The 17,314-nt window shown below is 39.9% G+C and overlaps 1 protein-coding gene across 4 annotated transcripts in view; it reads right to left on the bottom strand.

The window, feature by feature from the left end:
• The window catches only part of PREX2 (phosphatidylinositol-3,4,5-trisphosphate dependent Rac exchange factor 2), a 232,966-nt gene that overhangs the window by 43,718 nt on the left and 171,934 nt on the right, over nt 1–17,314 (bottom strand). For all 4 annotated transcript variants that reach the window (XM_074354995.1, XM_074354998.1, XM_074354997.1 and 1 more), the window contains one exon: nt 10,942–11,056. In XM_074354995.1, the coding sequence (XP_074211096.1) occupies nt 10,942–11,056 (115 nt within the window). The remainder of the gene's footprint in view (nt 1–10,941; nt 11,057–17,314) is intronic.

Below are 17,314 nucleotides of genomic sequence, written 5' to 3'. Positions count from 1 at the left end.
AGCGATGGGGCACTGTAGTAAAAGTGGGTGCTCTGGAGCTGGAAAGCCCTAGTTTGAGTCTTGGCTCCATCACAGCCAGCTGCCTGCATTTGAACGATTCACTGAGCCTCTCTGTACCACCTGTGTTCCCTCTGTACTCTGTGCTAGCACCTGGGAAAACCCATGCATTATTTAGGTTTTAACTATTACTTACTGGGAGTGACTCCAGTCTACTGAACACAGCCCCTTGGATGTCAGTCCCACATCTCAAATCCAATTCAATTCAGTATCTTGCCACCACAACCCCAAAGGAGCTTGTCCTCTTGTTCTGTCACTTAATCAGATAAGAGTTCAAGCACCCAATCCAGTACATCTCCTTCTCTCTCTCAACACACTATGTATTCAGGGGAGATTTTCCCCCTACTTCTCAAATATTCCTAAAATTTACGCCTTCCTCTCCATCTCCATTTCTACCTGCATGGGGTTCTTATTATCACTTGCCTGAACTATTTTAATACTTCCTAATACTTCCTAATCAGTCTTCTGACTCTAGTCTTGTTCTCACCCCTAATTTGTCCTCACTGGTACCACCTGGGTGCTTAGTTAAAAATGTATTGCTCCCTCGCCCCTTGGAACTCACAAATGAATCATCTCACTTACGGCCTTAAGCCTAAGCTCCTCAACCAGCAGGCATGTGAGGTGCCCGTGGCTGCGTCTGCCCACTCCTCCTGCTTCCTTCTGCCCCCTCCACCCATCATAGCTGTGCAATGCCTTTGCTGAGACAGCGCTCTCCCGTCCTGCACCTGGCCCACTGGCGGTCATCTGTCTACATGTGCCATCCTCAGTCTTTCCTAAGTGCTCCTCCTCTACGCTCCCCGGAAAGCCTGCTCCCTCTACTATGGTGGTGAGCAGAGTATTTCAAAGTCACCTGTTCACCAAATCAACTCTTCCACCCCTTTAAGATTCTCAAGGGCAGGCTGTCTAACTCATCTCTGTGTCCCCAACACTGCACACATGCTCCTGCATTTGCATATAGCTGCACAATAAATGCTGTTGAACTACAAGAAGATTCCCCAAGCCCATTCAGCACTGCCATCAGCGCCCACACCATTCTCCAGGTGCTCTGGCGAAGTCATCATGAAGTCAGGCAGGACCCCACCACCATTTCTGTTCTGTGTCCTGGTTAGTTTGCCTCAAATCTGGGGCATTTATACACATACAAGCATTCATTAATTATCTATGAATAGATACCTTATCAGTAATGGGTAAACCGAAAAGAAGTCAAAGACAAGCTGAAAAGGAGAAACAGATACACATAAAAAGAACATAAAGCATGATGTGATAAATGTTGTAATAGAGGCTTATTATAAAGGGAGTATCGGGAAAAAGATTAAACCTTGGGGAGGTGGAAATAGACCTCTCAGGGGAATGAATTCTGAGGGGCGCCAATAAAGATGGGAAGGAATTAGCCAAAGCGCCTGAAATTAGAGTCATTCTGGCTGAAATTAGCAGAAGGGAAGCAAAGAAGTATTTGATTTTCTTCCTAAATGTCTGACAGAACTTCACAGACTTGAATCTGTGCTTTGCCTTCAGTTGAAGTTGGGTGGTGTGTGCAACTAGATAGTTAATTTTACAAACGTAATGCTCTATTCTTTACATGAATCATGATTTTCAATAAATCCCTATTAATTTCTTCTAAGTCACAATTTTCTAAGTCACAAAATTTCCAACTGGTGAAGGGGTAAAGCTTTGAACAGAAAATTTCTAATGATTCACTCATCTTCCATGGTACATCTGCCAAACAAAAGACGTCTGAAATGTCAGCAAGAAAGAACCAAACAAAAGCAGTAGGAAAAAAATTCACTGAAAGAGCTCGACGAGGAGGCTGTGAATAGATTTTAAAGGACTGACTGTCCTTGTGATTAGCTAGGACAGTCAAAAATGAGAACCAATCTTGCTTCCATAAGCACTGACAATTTTTCCTCGCAGAGTATCTTTCCCTAACTGAGTCTTCAGGGAACACTTATTTTCTCTTTGTCACTTCCAGCTCTCGTTTATTCCAGAGGAAATCTGAGCACAAAGTACTTTAAAGGATCTTCCCTTTGCTTTGGTGAAAACAATAACTTTTCTTAGCTTGCAGAGAGGTAATTTTCTTCAAATGTTTCTTTTTTGAAGATGATTTTATCTGCATCTGTTTGTCAGCCAGAATATCTGTTCATCCTAGATGAGTATCATCACAATGAAGGACTTATTACAAAAATGCGGAAATTCAGAGTTAAGCCATTCTAATCTCATTTGTTGCTCCTATTAGGAATTCCTTTAATGCAAAAGTAAAATAAGTATTAGACAAAATTTTAACTTCCCAAGGGCAAATGAATTAGCCTGAATTCAGACAGGAAAACAGTACAAATAATTAAATGAGATGACATGCATAAATGTACAGGCAGCTATATTCACATTTTCAGAAAGTAATAGTGGCAACGTGGAATGAAATGATAGCATTTTTCAAATAAAGGAGAGATATGTTGCTCTCAAAAGTGCCACTATAATTTCAACTTTGTCTGATCTTGTCTCATGTGAAATTTATGAACCTTGGCTACACTGATGAATCTTCTTGAGAGAAGTCTCCAACAGAGTCAGCATCTGTACCCTTCAAATGACCCAGAACTTTCTGAATATAAAATGAGGTAGACTGGATCCTGGAATAAATTCAATAAAATGATAACACCCACCCCCTGCAAGAAGACAAATACATTGCAATTAATCTGATTTCCAATTCACTTCAGCTATTTTTATGGTCCTCACTACGTGCCCAGCACAGTGGGGAACTGGACCTGGTCACCCTCACTTTTACACGGACAGGTGAATAACCCACAAGTCAAAATAAAACAAATGAAGACAAAGAGGCTCTTAAGTTTCCAAGAGGAGAGCAATTAATCCAGCTGAGGCTCTACCTGAAGACTTCCTGCAGGAAGAGAAATTTGAGATGAGTCCTAAATAATGATACTCTTTCAGCACATGGCAGTGGGGCTGGAGTGTGTCCTGAATGACAGCTGCGTTCAAAGAAGCTGAGGAAGAACCGATGGGAAAGCAGGGAAAGGAAGGCACATTGATTCTGCTTGTATGCCTATTCAACGGCCCTCTGCCCCTGAATTCCAGCCTCCGGAACACTTCGTAATTTCTTCTTCCCCCTTTAGAATCTTCACACGTACTGTTCTCCCTGCTGGAAAATACTCCCTTCCCCACAGCTGTATCTCCCATCCCCTCTCCCCGAAACACTGTCACCCCACCTTCTCTTGTGACTCCCTGCTGCATAAACATTACTTCCTCAAAGAGTCCATTCCTGTCCCTGATATTTGGTGGGCACGTGGGGTTCGTCAAATAAAATATTCAGCAGCTTCTTTAGTTTCACATTGTGCAAGAATATGACATCTAAGGATAACTTGTATTTTGTAAATACAGATCCTTTATATGTGTCAAACATAGGAAAGAAATCTAGGATGCTTTAAGCATTAGAAGTGAATTCCACTTCTTTGTATATTTGGTTGTTTTCTCCTGCTTCCGAAGAATCGCTTCTCATAGAAAGCAAAGTGTCCAACTCTGAAAACTCCACACTCCTGATCTGAAAACCAAAATTAACAGAACACACGCATTTCGTTTACAGCTAGTCCTAGAGAAACAAAAATGTGGCTATATCTTAAGGTCTAAAAAACTGGAATTTGGCTGAAAGATAGGATGGAAAACAAATATAAAACTGCTACAGGGGTGATAAATATGTACTTGGGATGTTTCCAAGTAATTAAAAAAGAATAACTCTAAAATCTGCAGCTTTATAAAGAGAAACCACCAGAGGACAAAGGCATTATCTGAATTTTAATTGATGTTCTCTCTTTTTTGTCTCTCTCTCTCTCTCCCAGATTTTATTAAGCTCATATTCTGGTTGACTTAAGGTAGTTTCCACAGCTCCTCATCAACAGAACCAAAATTTTCCATTTCAAACTTGAGTGCACTGTTTTCTACCCAAACAAGGAATGGGAAACAGTGTGTCATGACTTGGAGACTCTAAGGGAAGAAAGAGATGGGGATGGGGACACGTGCCTGAAACCGAGCAGGACCCCATGGGGCCTTCCCAGGCAGACCCCCCGTGTCCACTGCCTGCTTCTTGTTTGTAGAAAAACTTTAGCCTCCTAGGCTTTCCTCAGGTTCCAACGAATAAATTTAATTACAGAAGTGAGAAAATGCACAAAGGAGAACAGTCAAGCAAGACAAAATAATCATAGTTTAGCCATTAAACAAAGTCAAGGAGCTCTGGTTCCTCCTCAAGGCCTACAGATAATGCTCTGGGCCATAACCTTGAGCTGTTTTACAGATACTAAAATGCCCCACCAGGCGGAAGAAATTAACTGCATGCTGACCACTAGCACACAGACCCCAGATCAGTCAGAACCAGAGGGTTGATGATGGTGACTCCCCATGACCTCCCCACCAACCAATCAGAAGAATGTGCATGAGCTGATCACACACCCGCTTCAGACCCTCTTCCTCATCCTGTCCTTAAAAATCTTCCCCTGCAAGCCATCAGGGAGTCTGGGGTTTTTGAGCACTAGCTACCTGGACTTCTTGTTTGGTGCTTGCAATAAACACTCCACTTTCCTTCACAACCTGGTGTCAGCGGATTGGCTTTACTGCGCACCGGTGAGCAGACCCAAGTTTGGTTTGGTAGCGTGCCTGGGACTGCAGATGGCATGGAGAGGCTGAAGTCCTGCTGTTCTGTATTTTCTCACGCTGTCTGACAGCTGTATTTAAAGGCAGGAAATGGTAGTAAGGCCATGCCACCCTTCATATCTGCCTCCTGCCAGGAAAACTTACTCCCTTACTTTTTTTCTTCCGTCAGAGGAAGAGAGAAATGACACATTTCACAGAGGTGCTATCGTGGGAACAACCAAAACACATACATACTTCTGGCCAGATATTTCTCAGTTGAAAAAATTATTCAAAAAATATGGCTCTGAGATTGATATTTATGTAGCATTTCTCATTAACATAAATAAAATTTATATCTTTCTTCCACTTGTTATATAAAATATATTTTGGCTTTTTAAATGCTTTCTTTAAAAGCAATGTGCCATTCTTTATACACAAAGGCACACCTTAAGCAAATACATGCTTTGAATAATTCCCTTGTCTTCTTTCTGTAAAGATGATGAATTTACATTTAGGTATCCCAAATCATAAGCCCTAAAAAATTCAGTGTGAAACTGTCACTTCACCAAAATAATAAATGATCTTAGTAACTAATATACGATGAGTTTCCTTTTGATTTTTTTGTTTTATCTTCCTACTGATTTGAGACTGAAAATAAAAAGCCAAGCCAGACCCTTCAAACCGAAAGGAGCACTTTAAGACAAGGAATACTGCTCACGTTTACATTCATCTCATTAGTCACCATGCAGTAGTGCTTCCTGCCAATAAACAGGATATATTAAAATGAAAGGGTTTAGTAATGATAAATTACATTTATGTAGGGTAGGAAAAAGGAGGTTAATGCAGATGATGGCTCATGGCCAGAGGGAAATGAAGGACAGCCTGAGGTAGAAAGGAGAGGGAGGATGGGGAAAGCAGGGAATAAAAGTGCCCCTCCTCCTGAACTTCTTGGTTAGAATTTCTGAGTTTGACACTTTATATACTGTACTTTTTAAGGATCTAAAGGAAATCAGTCAAGAATTTGATCTGACTTGGCACAGGAGGGTATATTTTAGAAACAGCTGTGAGACACTTCTGCTGGCTCAGTCCTGGTCATTGGGGGTAACAGCTAAATCAAGGGTCTTCAGGCCACCGGTGTCAGGCTGATGCCTGTGGCAAAGGCTCCCCAGGTACAGCACTTTCTCTGTGTCCCTGCCAGAGACTGGAGGAGCATGGGTCAGAATAGCCAGCGGGCCTTGGCATGATTCACTACTGCTTCCTGAAAACCTCAACCATTTTGGATTTTATTTGCCATAGACGCATGAGATACAGTGGACAGCAGGAATTCAATAAATTTTTTTCAGTGGCTTCTTTCCTCACAATAAAGCCCCAGCTCTTCCAGTGGTCCACAGCCCTATGTGCCCAGGCCTCTTCGCTTATCTCTCAACGGGCACCACCTTTCTCAACGTGCGAGGATCGCCCTGGCCACCTCCGGCTTCCTCAAACATGATAAGCTCTTGCCATGACTTGTATGCACCAATTCGCCGCTTTGGGAAAGATCTTCCCCCACATTCCGGCAAGGCTATTTCTTGTGATTCAGGTTTCCATTCAAATGCCACCGAATGTTGAAGTCACTCCTAACTACCCCCTGTAAATGACCGACCTCCTCGAACAGCAACTAGTTTTAGATTTTCTTCATTCTGCTTTCCACTATCTGCAAAGTATTGTTTATGGATGTGTTTATTTGCTCATTTTCTCACAAGAATGGAAACCCCACGACCATTCAGTGAATAAATGCTATAGAATCAGAGCAACTGGGGGCAACTTGATAATACCTGACCCCCAAACTTAGTAACAGAAAATCTGTTTTTAGTGCATAATGGTCACTCCATTCACTGAGATGACCTAATATCATACAAAAAGTATGGACTCTAAAGAGAAAGAAATCTTTAAGTCCTGGTTTCACCACTTATTACCTGAGTAAAGTTGTGTAACTTCCCTTTAAAATGGAAATGACAATATGGAACTCACTGGCTTATTAAATAATTCACATAACTCACCCAGCATTGTTACCGACTCCTAACGTCTTCTTAAAAGTTTGTAGGTATTATGGCTGCATTATCTTTTCCTTTAAGTAGCAAATTATTTCCAACTATTCTTTGCTGTTCTGGAGAAATCACTACAACTGAAGTGGAATCCACTGTCTCTGCTCGTCTCCTGTCCTCGCCCTGTGCTTTCTGTGACAGTCCACTGGTCTCCTGCGATGCTAAGCCCAGCCAGGAACAGGCACAAGACTTGAGTCTAGCTAATGAGACCAGGCCTTTTCCTGAAAACTTTAGCTGTGTGTTGGGGGATGAGGGGTGGAGGGGGACCCTTCTCTTCTTCTTTAAATGCAACACTGTTCTGTAGTGAACATCTTTACTCAAATGTGTAACAAATCTGCCTGAAAATGAAGCCTACACAGAGGAAAGGAGTACCGAAAAGAGACAAGAGTATCTTGAAGACCCATAGCCCTGGATCCAGCTGTGCCTGAAGCAGCCAAATTCCCCTGATATACCTGTTATTTTTGGAGGGCATGCCTGTTATACAAGACAACACATTATTTTGTTTATGTCAGTATGAGTTTGGTTTCTAAAACTTGTAATCTAAAGAGTATTTTCCAATTAAAAAAATTTATTTATTTACTTATTTATGTTTGCTTGTTGTAAAGCCAGGGGGAAGTAAAGGCCTTTTTGGATGTCCAATTAGTAAATAAACAAATTAACATGCAGAATGAAACAGTTTTCAGTGAAAGTGTTAAAAAGGGTCTGGAAGCTATCTGGAACTAGTGACACCTGAGGGCTATTTTTCCAAGCTGGACAGTAAGAGCCCCTCTAAAGAAATGGTCTATGTCTACCTTTGGCTCAAAAAACCAAGCACAGATCCTTCAAGAGCAATTTCTGAGTATTTGTAGTTACAAGTAACAGGAAAAATTTAGGAAGAAATTAACACCCTTATTCAAGAAATAAGCAGGAAGAGAAAGCATTATCTGGAGTAAAGAGGAAGATAATTGTCTTCCTGTGCAAAGGAAATCTAATATTCAGCAAGCAAGATATATAGCAGGTAACTGCTGACAAGGCCACCTGATCTGTACCGAGAAGTTGGTACTTTTAAAAATGCTTTCTTCAGGAAAGATACATTAAAATGTTTTCTTATGTGAAGAGCATAGCATGCAATTAATACACATGCTGTTTTTCTTAATAAAGAATCTTAAACATCTTGTCACCTGTCTGTTACGTATGAGTCTATATTATATTTCTGTTTTAAAAAAAGATCCGTAGGTGTGTGAATATGACACCCCATCCCCACTTTTCTCTTCTGGTTATAGCTAAACAGTCCAGTGCAATGAAACACATATTTATGGAGAGCGCCCTGTGCAAAACCCTTTGATAAACACACTGTGAAGCATCTGGATAAACTCACCCCTCATCTCAAAGAGCTTACAAGAGAATAAAGAAGATAAGGAGTCCGTTCACGTGGCTGTGTCATCAGGGAGAAGAATGGAATTCTGTAACTGCCATAAAGTAAAATGGAAGCTGGGAGCAGTGATCTGACATTCATCTAGCCTCGGGCAGTGGCTCCGAAATTTCAGTGTGATTTGATGAGAATCACCTGGAAGGCTGGTTCTAACCCAGACTGCCTGGCCCACCCAAGAGCCTTCTTAAACAAGTCTGCAGATGAGATTGCTGGTCTGGGGCTCAGACTCTGAGAACTCCCAGATCCAGGGAATTGGTTTTCAATTCCAGCTTACACATTAGAATCTCCTAGGGCACTTCTGAAAAACTGAATGCCCAGCCCTCATCCCAGCCCAGTAATGAAAGAAAAATATTTCAGGAAGGAGACTCTATTAGAGCTGGATATTGAATCAAATGAATCGTGGCTTTGTAGACAGCTGGAGGCAGGAAGCAGACACTAAGTGAAGTGTGAAAAGTCCTGGAAGGAGGGAAGTGGGGCATGATTAGAAATGAGGAGAGTGAGGTGTGGCCAGCACAGAGGCAGGAAAAACAAGCCTTGGGTCAAGTCAGGAAAGATCCTGACTGCCAGGCTAAGGAGCTCGTGACTGCCCTTGGGGGCAACTGGAAATCACCAAATCCTTTCAGAAGACTGACATGGTAAGACACGTGGCTTAAAGTTATTATCTGGGAGCAAAATCCTGAGTAGATTATAACAACACTGATTAATTTTAGAGCCAGCAGATTAGCTGGGAAGCTACAGCCAAGGTCTAGACCTGTTTTCTCCAGTTCTGGGCTCTGTATTCTCAGGGTTCACGTGTTCTTATGCTTTTATTTATTATCCTTATTTGAAAGACAACCTAAGAATATATTTTATCAGTTACGAAGGCAAAACTTCTCATCTGTCATAACAGAACTCAATTGAGAGATTTTCACAAGATGTGACTTGGCTTCTTTTTTTTTTTTAATTAAAAAAATTTTTTTTAATTTAAGTGTAGTCAGTTACAATGTGTCAATTTCTGGTGTACAGCACAATGTCCCAGTCAAGCATACACATATATATATTGGTTTTCATATTCGTTTTCATTAAAGGTTATTACAAGATATTGAATATAGTTTCCTGTGCTATACAAGAAGAAAAGTAAAGAAATTTGTTTTTTTAAATCTATTTTTATATATAGTGGCTAACATCTGCAAATCTCAAACTCCCAAATTTATGCCTTCCCACCCCTTTTCCCTGGTAACCATTAGATTGTTTACTATGTCTGCAAGTTTGTTTCTGTTTTGCAGATGAGTTCATTAGTGTCCTTTCTTTTCTTTTTTTTTTTTTGATTTCACATTTGAGTGATATCATATGATATTTTTCTTTCTCTTTCTGGCTTACTCCACTTAGAATGATGATCTCTAGATCCATCCATGTTGCTGCAAATGGCATTATTTTATTTTTTTTTATGGCTGAGTAGTATTCCACTGTGAGATAGATAGATAGATAGATAGATATATGCCACAACTTCTTTATCCAGTCCTCTGTCAATGGACTTTGAGCTTGTTTCCACGTGTTGGCTATTGTATATAGTGCTGCTATGAACACTGGGGTGCATATATTGGGACTTAGTTTCTTAAGTCAGTATTTCTTAGTCAGTAGACAAAGTATTTAAAAATTCAAGATCAACTTTTCTCCCCCTGTGAAAGGAGTCAGTACACTATATGCCTGCAAAATAGTGATGTAGACAAGGCAGTAATATTAGGGCGGTCTAAGAGATGTTTTAGTCAGAATCATCAGGATCTCCAACTGCATGTTAGGAGGAAAAGAAAATGAGAAATCAAAAAGATACTGTGGGCTTTGAGGCTGAGAGCTTCAGAAGATGATAAAATGATAGAATGAAGTAAGAAACCTAGGGAAAGGGACAGGTTTTTGGGAGGCAGGGGTAGGGGACAAAGCTTTTGTAGTGAAAGAAAGCCTACTCAGTGGTCATAACCACAAGAATCAACACCTCCCCACATCAGGAATTTTAGGAATTAACTTATCTTCACAGTTTAGCCGTATTGTAGACAACCTCCCCCTCCCAAAAAAAGTCACAACAGTTTTTTTGAGCTACTAAGGCTTAAGGTAGAACAAAAGTATTTTTCTTTTAAAAATTAAAGCCATTATCTGTTGGTAATTTTTAAAAGATGATCTGTCAGCAGAGTAATTTAAAAGAGGGAGATACATATTGCTAATAATTGGTTGAAAATTAAAATTTCTAAATTATAACACATTTCCCTTTCACTTATTGTGGTTAATTTTTCCTGGACATTGGTCATCATTATCAGTGAGATTATTTTTAGAGGGAGAAGACAACAAAATGTAATTTTAATATGTGTATTTGAAAGTGGATATTTTTCGAGTACCAAGTAGTACTGTTTTATCCCATCTTCCATGTTAAACACACTCATCTCTGGGTGTGAGGGTGCCAGCTGTTTACTGGTGCCCTTAGTCCATGAGCCTCCTTGGAGACACCATTATAAAATACCAATACTTCATTTTCCCAGAAATGTTCTATTAAATATTTAATCTCTTGATCTTCTTTGGAAACTTAGACAATAGTATGAAAAATTTTAAACATTTTTTTCTATTTTGTTTGCCAAAAGTGCACCTATTAAATTATTTGAAATATTAAACCCTAAATGAGAGGATTTTATATCAAAAGAAACATCATCATCAATCATCTAATCTAATGAATAAGCTCTATTCATCTGCTTTCACCCAAATATGGAATTTTTTTTTTTTAATTGACCAGTTACATACCTGAGCTTCTGGTTGTACTGTTTGACCTTTTCCAATGAGGCTGCATTTATTTGGGCTTGAAATTCTTCCACCGAAACATTGTCTCTGTAATAATATCCTTCCATGCTCTCCAGTGCTGTGTGAAAAAGGAAAAGTACTTCTCATGTGATTTTATAACCCAGTGCCTCCACATTTAGTGTAATCTTAGTGATTATTAGTAAATATATTAAACAGCACCAAATATGACCACACAGGTAAGAAACTATTTTTAACCAGCCTGAAAATGAATAAAAGTCATTCTTCAGCTCTCAACATAAATATCAAACATTTGGTAATTATCTGTTAAGTAGGCAAAGGCAATTTCTAATTTAAACTGTCTTCTATTTTTTAAAAATTTTGTATAGGTTCTTTGCAAAGCTAAACTCAAACTTCATATATTACTTATACATATACACAAATATATACATACATACAGCATATATATGTATATGTATGAGAGGCAGAAATGTGTATTAACATACATGTGAGTAAAAAAATTTGAATTTGTCACTTTCCATGTATATTCACATTCTTTTGCAGCTACGATTAAATTATGAAATAAGAAGACTAGATAAAGAGAAGTCATAGAATACAACCTCTATTCCAATGGTCAGTTAATTTAGTTAAAACTAATCAAGCATAAACATATATGTAACTTCCCATTCATTTTAAATGCCTTTTCATTAATACAGATTTCCTTCTTAGCTAACATTTTTTGTTAAGCATTTCTTTTTCCTTTAAACTTTATGCAGTGGTATTTTTAACCTTTTGGAGAGGAAATGAATCATAGAAAAGTGCCTAGAAATACAAGAAGATTTCCTTTGCAGAGGCTGCCAGCAACAGGAATGGTGATGGATCCAATCTGGAAATGGAAATTATTTCTCCTTGAAATTATTACCACTAATGAGCCTCAATTTTCAGCAGACTATTTCAAAACTGATTTAAAAAAAAATAAGCTCGCAAAACTGCAAAATGCAATAATTTCTAAATTAAATAATAAAGTTTCCTCAAATTGACAAAAACTTACCACCACTTTCAGGGCAAAAACAGGAAATTCACTGCTAATGTTAGCTGTGCTGTGTTTTCTAAACTAGTCAGATTTCTGAAGCACTGAAGAAATGACATAACTTTTAGAGTATTGCTAAATTAAAAATTTTTTCAAAATGGTATTATTGGCTTATAAATGAGCAAAGCATTTGTGGAAAATCAGAACGCTTCCTACATTCACTTCGGTACAGGCAATCAAATTTGTGAGCTTGTTTCAGGGATTGTTCATTTGTTTATTCCTTATGACTTCTGCATGCATTAGAGTGTTCACAACTGCTTCAGCAAACTTCTGGTCCTGAATACACACAAGAAATAAAAGGAAGTCTTCCTGAGAAAACAATCCTCAAATACATGCCACCTTCACTTCCAATAAGAGAGTGTTACTTGGGAAAGGACAGCATTCCAGGAGGTTGCAGCCCATCAATAGTCATACTTCAGCGTGAATTCTTTCTAACTGTAAAGCCGATAGAGAAAGCCCTGCACTGGCGTAAAACCACAACTGTCACTGCTTAGTGGCGCTGTGACCTTGGGCATGTTCATTAATATCCGAGATCCTAACGTTCCTCATTTGTGAAATAAGAGCATCTACTAATTATGGTTCCTGGGAAATAATTAAATTAAAAAATAGTATTCAGACTATTCAGCCATAAAAACCGACAACATAATGCCATTTGCAGCAACATGGATGTTCCTGGAGAATGTCATTCTAAGTGAAGTAAGCCAGAAAGAGAAAGAAAAAAACCATATGAGATCACTCATATGTGGAATCTTAAAAAAAAACAACAAAGCAAAACAAAACATAAATACAAAACAGAAACAGACTCATAGACATAGAATACAAACTTGTGGTTGCCAAGGGGGCGGGGGGTGGGAGGGGACAGACTAGGAGTTCAAAATGTAGAACAGATAAACAAGATTATACTGTAATAGCACAGGGAAATATATACAGGATCTTATGGTAGCTCACAGTGAAAAAAAAGTGACAGTGAATATATGTATGTTCATGTATAACTGAAAAATTGTGCTCTACACTGGAGTTTGACACAATCAATGTAAAATGACTATAACTCAATAAAAAAATGTTTAAAAAAAATAGTATCCGAGCGCCCATGACTATTCTTATCATTTATCGAATGTGTTTCATGCATCAGGCAAGGCGCCCACTGCCTCACAGGCACAATCAAGTCAGTCTCCATGAGAGACAGAGATTCTGCACGAGGGCGCTCAGCCAAACAGGACATTTTGGGAACTGAAAGGAGGGTCCATGCAAGGGCGTGTCAACTTGTGATTTAAGACCAGAAAGACTGGAAGGTGAACACTAGGAAGGGACAGCAGAGGAAATGGAGGCAGAGGGTCGGGAGGGAACAAGTAAACATTTGTGATCTAGTTCCTATAAAAGTCCCGATGGCTCAGTGTTGGCCAGAAGGTCCAGTCCTGTCCTATAAGCTTGTTACAATAAACTTCTGCTACATTTCTTAATGGTATTTCCAAATTAACAACAGTTAAAATCCACAACTTATGTCATTTTTTTTTTAAATGAGAAAAGAGTTTAACAATTTGGTCAAGAATCTCAGTGATATTTTATGGCACATGCATGGCCATGGTTGTAGCAAAATGAACAAAAAAAGATGAGTCATGTTTATAAAGTAAACTTTATACGACAAAGCAGAGGAAGAACACCATTCATAATTTTAGGTGAATAGCTTGGTTATTTATAGTTATTTTTTTAAAAAAGAAAATGGAATGATATTTTACCAAATTAAATTTCCATTTGCAGCCAAAAAAACGTTAAATATTTAATAATGCCCAAACTTCAAAGTTTGACCCCGTCCTTAGCATTTTCTTGTCTAGTTTCCTTAATTTTCATCCATATAATATTCCTTAAAAATAATACTGACACACTTGGTTGAATAAATGTTTAATTTATAATTTATTTAAAGGCATTTAGTGAAAAGCAGTATGTAAAGTACTACTTGAGTTTGCTTGCTTTACTTCTAGCACTTTTGAATTTAGAAGCAAAACATTCCATTCAATGCAGGTGGTTAGCAAAGAAGGAAAATATAATGAATGTTAGAGAAAATTAAAGATTAAATTATTCTAAGACTGAAAATGAGCCTCATTTCCACTCACTCAAAACACATTTTAAGGCTCTTCCAAAAAAGGGATTAATCAGAAAAAATACAGAATCTCTGAGGAATAATTTTAAAAATAGTTTCAACTAACACCCTCTTCTGATAGTGCAATGGTACTTTATTGGTTAAATAAGACCCTACATATGCACTGTTACAAATCCCAGAAATTGTCACAGTTGATCAGAATTCCTCAGAGCTGGTCACAGTGTTTGTGAGGAAGACAAGTTTTGTTGTTCCCATTGTGACAAACATGCGGGAGAGACTGTGCTGCCCTGTAAGGAGAGGTGGGTTCACAGGTTCCGAGGCCAACTCTTAACTGATTCAGGGAATCTCAATTCTGGGAATTGTTCCTTCCTCTTTAAAATGCTATTTAATGTTTTTATTATAAACACTGTGCAAAACCCAAAGAGAGAACTAAAGGATTCATCTTTTAAAGGATGTTAAGAAGAGTTTTCTAGGAAAAAAACTACCCCAATGAAGGTGACTTAGAACCGACAATGCTGATAACAAAATGTTCCCTTCTGTTTAAGAGAGAAACCGCTCACATTTCTGGGTGACTTTCTTTATCCTCTGAGACCAGAAAGACACCTTCTAAAGGCGTAAAAGTTAGGAGTAACACTTTCTGGCGCCAGCTTTTTTCACAGCGGGTGAAGAAACCAAATACACCCAAGATTGTGCCTGCGGAGAGGAACCAGGAACACATGCCCCGTTCTGTTTAAGGAAAACCACCACCAGAGACCCAGGGACTAGGTACGTAAGAACACTTTACAGGGAAGGGATGGCGCATTCCAGGACACAATCTATAACTAAAATCAAAGACTGTTATCTGATGCCATGTCCCTAAGAGGTACAATACATGGGTTCAGGAATCAGGGGTGGAAACAGAAATAGCCATGCTTAGCATCTGTTGAGGGTTGAACTGTATCCTTCCAAAAAATATGGCGAAGTCCTAACCCCTGGTGGCTGCAGATGTGGCCTAATTTTGATATAGGGTCTTATAGATGTAATCAATCAAATGAGGTCATACCGCATCAGGGTGGGCCGCAAGCCAATGCCTGTTGTCCTTAGAAGAAGAGGGAAATTTGGACAGAGACACAGAGACAGACACGCGTAGAGGGGCCACGTGGAGGTGGAGCAGAGATTGTAATTATGCCGCACAAGCCAAGGAATGCTGAAGCCCACAAGTATGGCATCCAGATAATCCACCCAGGTCTCTCCTTTGTATCCCCTCTGCCCAAATTTGATGTAAATGGACAACTGCGGCAGTCCTGGCCTGAGAAGGACACAGTGACCAGGGAATCAGGCCCCTCAGAGCTGAAGGTCTTATTCATGCCGCTGAGACCAGCAGAGGCTCAGGCTGAGAGTGAGGCTAACGTACAAGGGATAGAAGAGGGAAAACGAGAATCTGCTGCAGCCCCAAGACCAGCTGGGGCATCACCGGCTATAAGCTTGTCCCATTGACATACTGCTTCTAAATCATCCCCCCGGGAACAGACGCCTGTCACAGTCACGAAAGACACCCTCCCAGTCCTCCTCCCACAAAAGAACGGATCTGAAGGTACGAGATGTGAACACGGCAGATGCTCTATCCCACCCACTGAAATCCCTTTTCGAAATGAAGGGCTTGTGGCCCAGCTGCTGTGATGGTCAGAAGACATCCCTCGGCGGTCAGCAATCTAGGGCATCTCTAGCCTTTGCTAAAGAAAACGGTCCCACCCAAATCACAGCCTGCATCCTAATGACCTAACAATGCAGAAGCAAAAAGATCCAACCCCACTGCCCCAGCTCCCCAGAATCCAGAAAGTGTCAAAGACTTGTGAAATGGTTTAATCTAGCTAAACAAAGATTAACTGGATAATTGCACAGTGTTTCATAATCCACAGAGCTCTGTGCTTTCTTACACCCAGTGGACATTAGAATCCCTGGAAAGCTTCTAAAATATACTAGCATTTGGACTCCACTTCCTAGAGATTCTGATTTAATTGGTTTGACGTGGGACCAAGCATGGGTGTTTTCTGAAAGGCTCCCAAGGTGAGTAAAGGGCCACCAGCCTTGAGAACCACTGAGAGACATCAGGAAAATAAGCCAGGGAGGAGGGGAGGAGGGAGGGACCCTCCACATCCATCCTCCTGCGACCCCCATTTTCACCCAGTTTAGAGCTACTTGCTTATCTCACCAAGGGCTCAGGGACCCCAAGAGGATTAATTCTCTGACCTGTCAAAGGACTTCTACAAGAGTGCTTTAGTGACCTCCTCCTTCCAGCATCTTGGTTATGCTTTGTGCTAACTCCCCCGTCTGGCTGTTCCTGTGTTCCTCACCTTGGAAATCGGCATCACTCATTTCACCTGCCTGGACTCCTGTTCTCCTGCAGCTCTGGTTCCAGCACTGTACGTTCCCTAAAGTGTACGCTCATTGCCTCCAACCCTGGAATTCCTGATCCACTGATTGGTCCCATCTCGGCAGGGTGCCCCATCCATCACGGTGCCCTCTGCCCAAAGATCCATGCAGGTAAGAAAAATGAGAAGGCAGGACATTTGCTTCTTGCTCTAAGTACACAGCACGACAGACAACTTTAGGAAGGCTCACTTAAATACATTTCCTAGGAAACTTTCAAATTTGTCTACTTTTCTCCTTTTTATTTGCCAGCAAAGACTCATGCACACATAAAACTAAAACTTTCATCAAGTAAATTCCCATCACCAGGAATAGACTCCATTTGGAATCTCTTCCATTTCCCACCACTTTCAATTACCAGATGGGAATCTCGACTCAAGCTGGGGCTGAATTTCCGGTGCGTCTCTCTATCTGATGAATACTCAGAGCTACTAAAGATTCCTCGGGGGAGTTTTATGAATGTAGAGGAACCTCTGCAACTCCTTTAAATAAACAACCTTATCGCTGACAGATTTTTAATGAGACACTGTTTTCCAATCTTCTTTACCTACCTGCGACCTCCACTGCAGAAGTGTTTCCACTGTCGCTTCTTCAAACCATTTTTCATATTTTTACTGCTGTGCAAATGCCCAAACCTAACATTTTGCTAGGGTTTTTCTTTAAATGACATTGTAAAAGCAATACTGTACTCACTGAAATCATATGTATTTAGGGATTGTTTTTAAGTTAGCTTTAGCCACAATTATAAAATCGAGGTTACTTGCAAAATAATCTTTTTCCCA

Source organism: Camelus bactrianus, chromosome 29 (genome assembly GCF_048773025.1).
Source record: "Camelus bactrianus isolate YW-2024 breed Bactrian camel chromosome 29, ASM4877302v1, whole genome shotgun sequence".
Taxonomy (NCBI): domain Eukaryota; kingdom Metazoa; phylum Chordata; class Mammalia; order Artiodactyla; family Camelidae; genus Camelus; species Camelus bactrianus.
The sequence above is the reverse complement of the archived record's forward strand: the minus strand, read 5'-3'. Positions and strand labels throughout refer to the sequence as shown.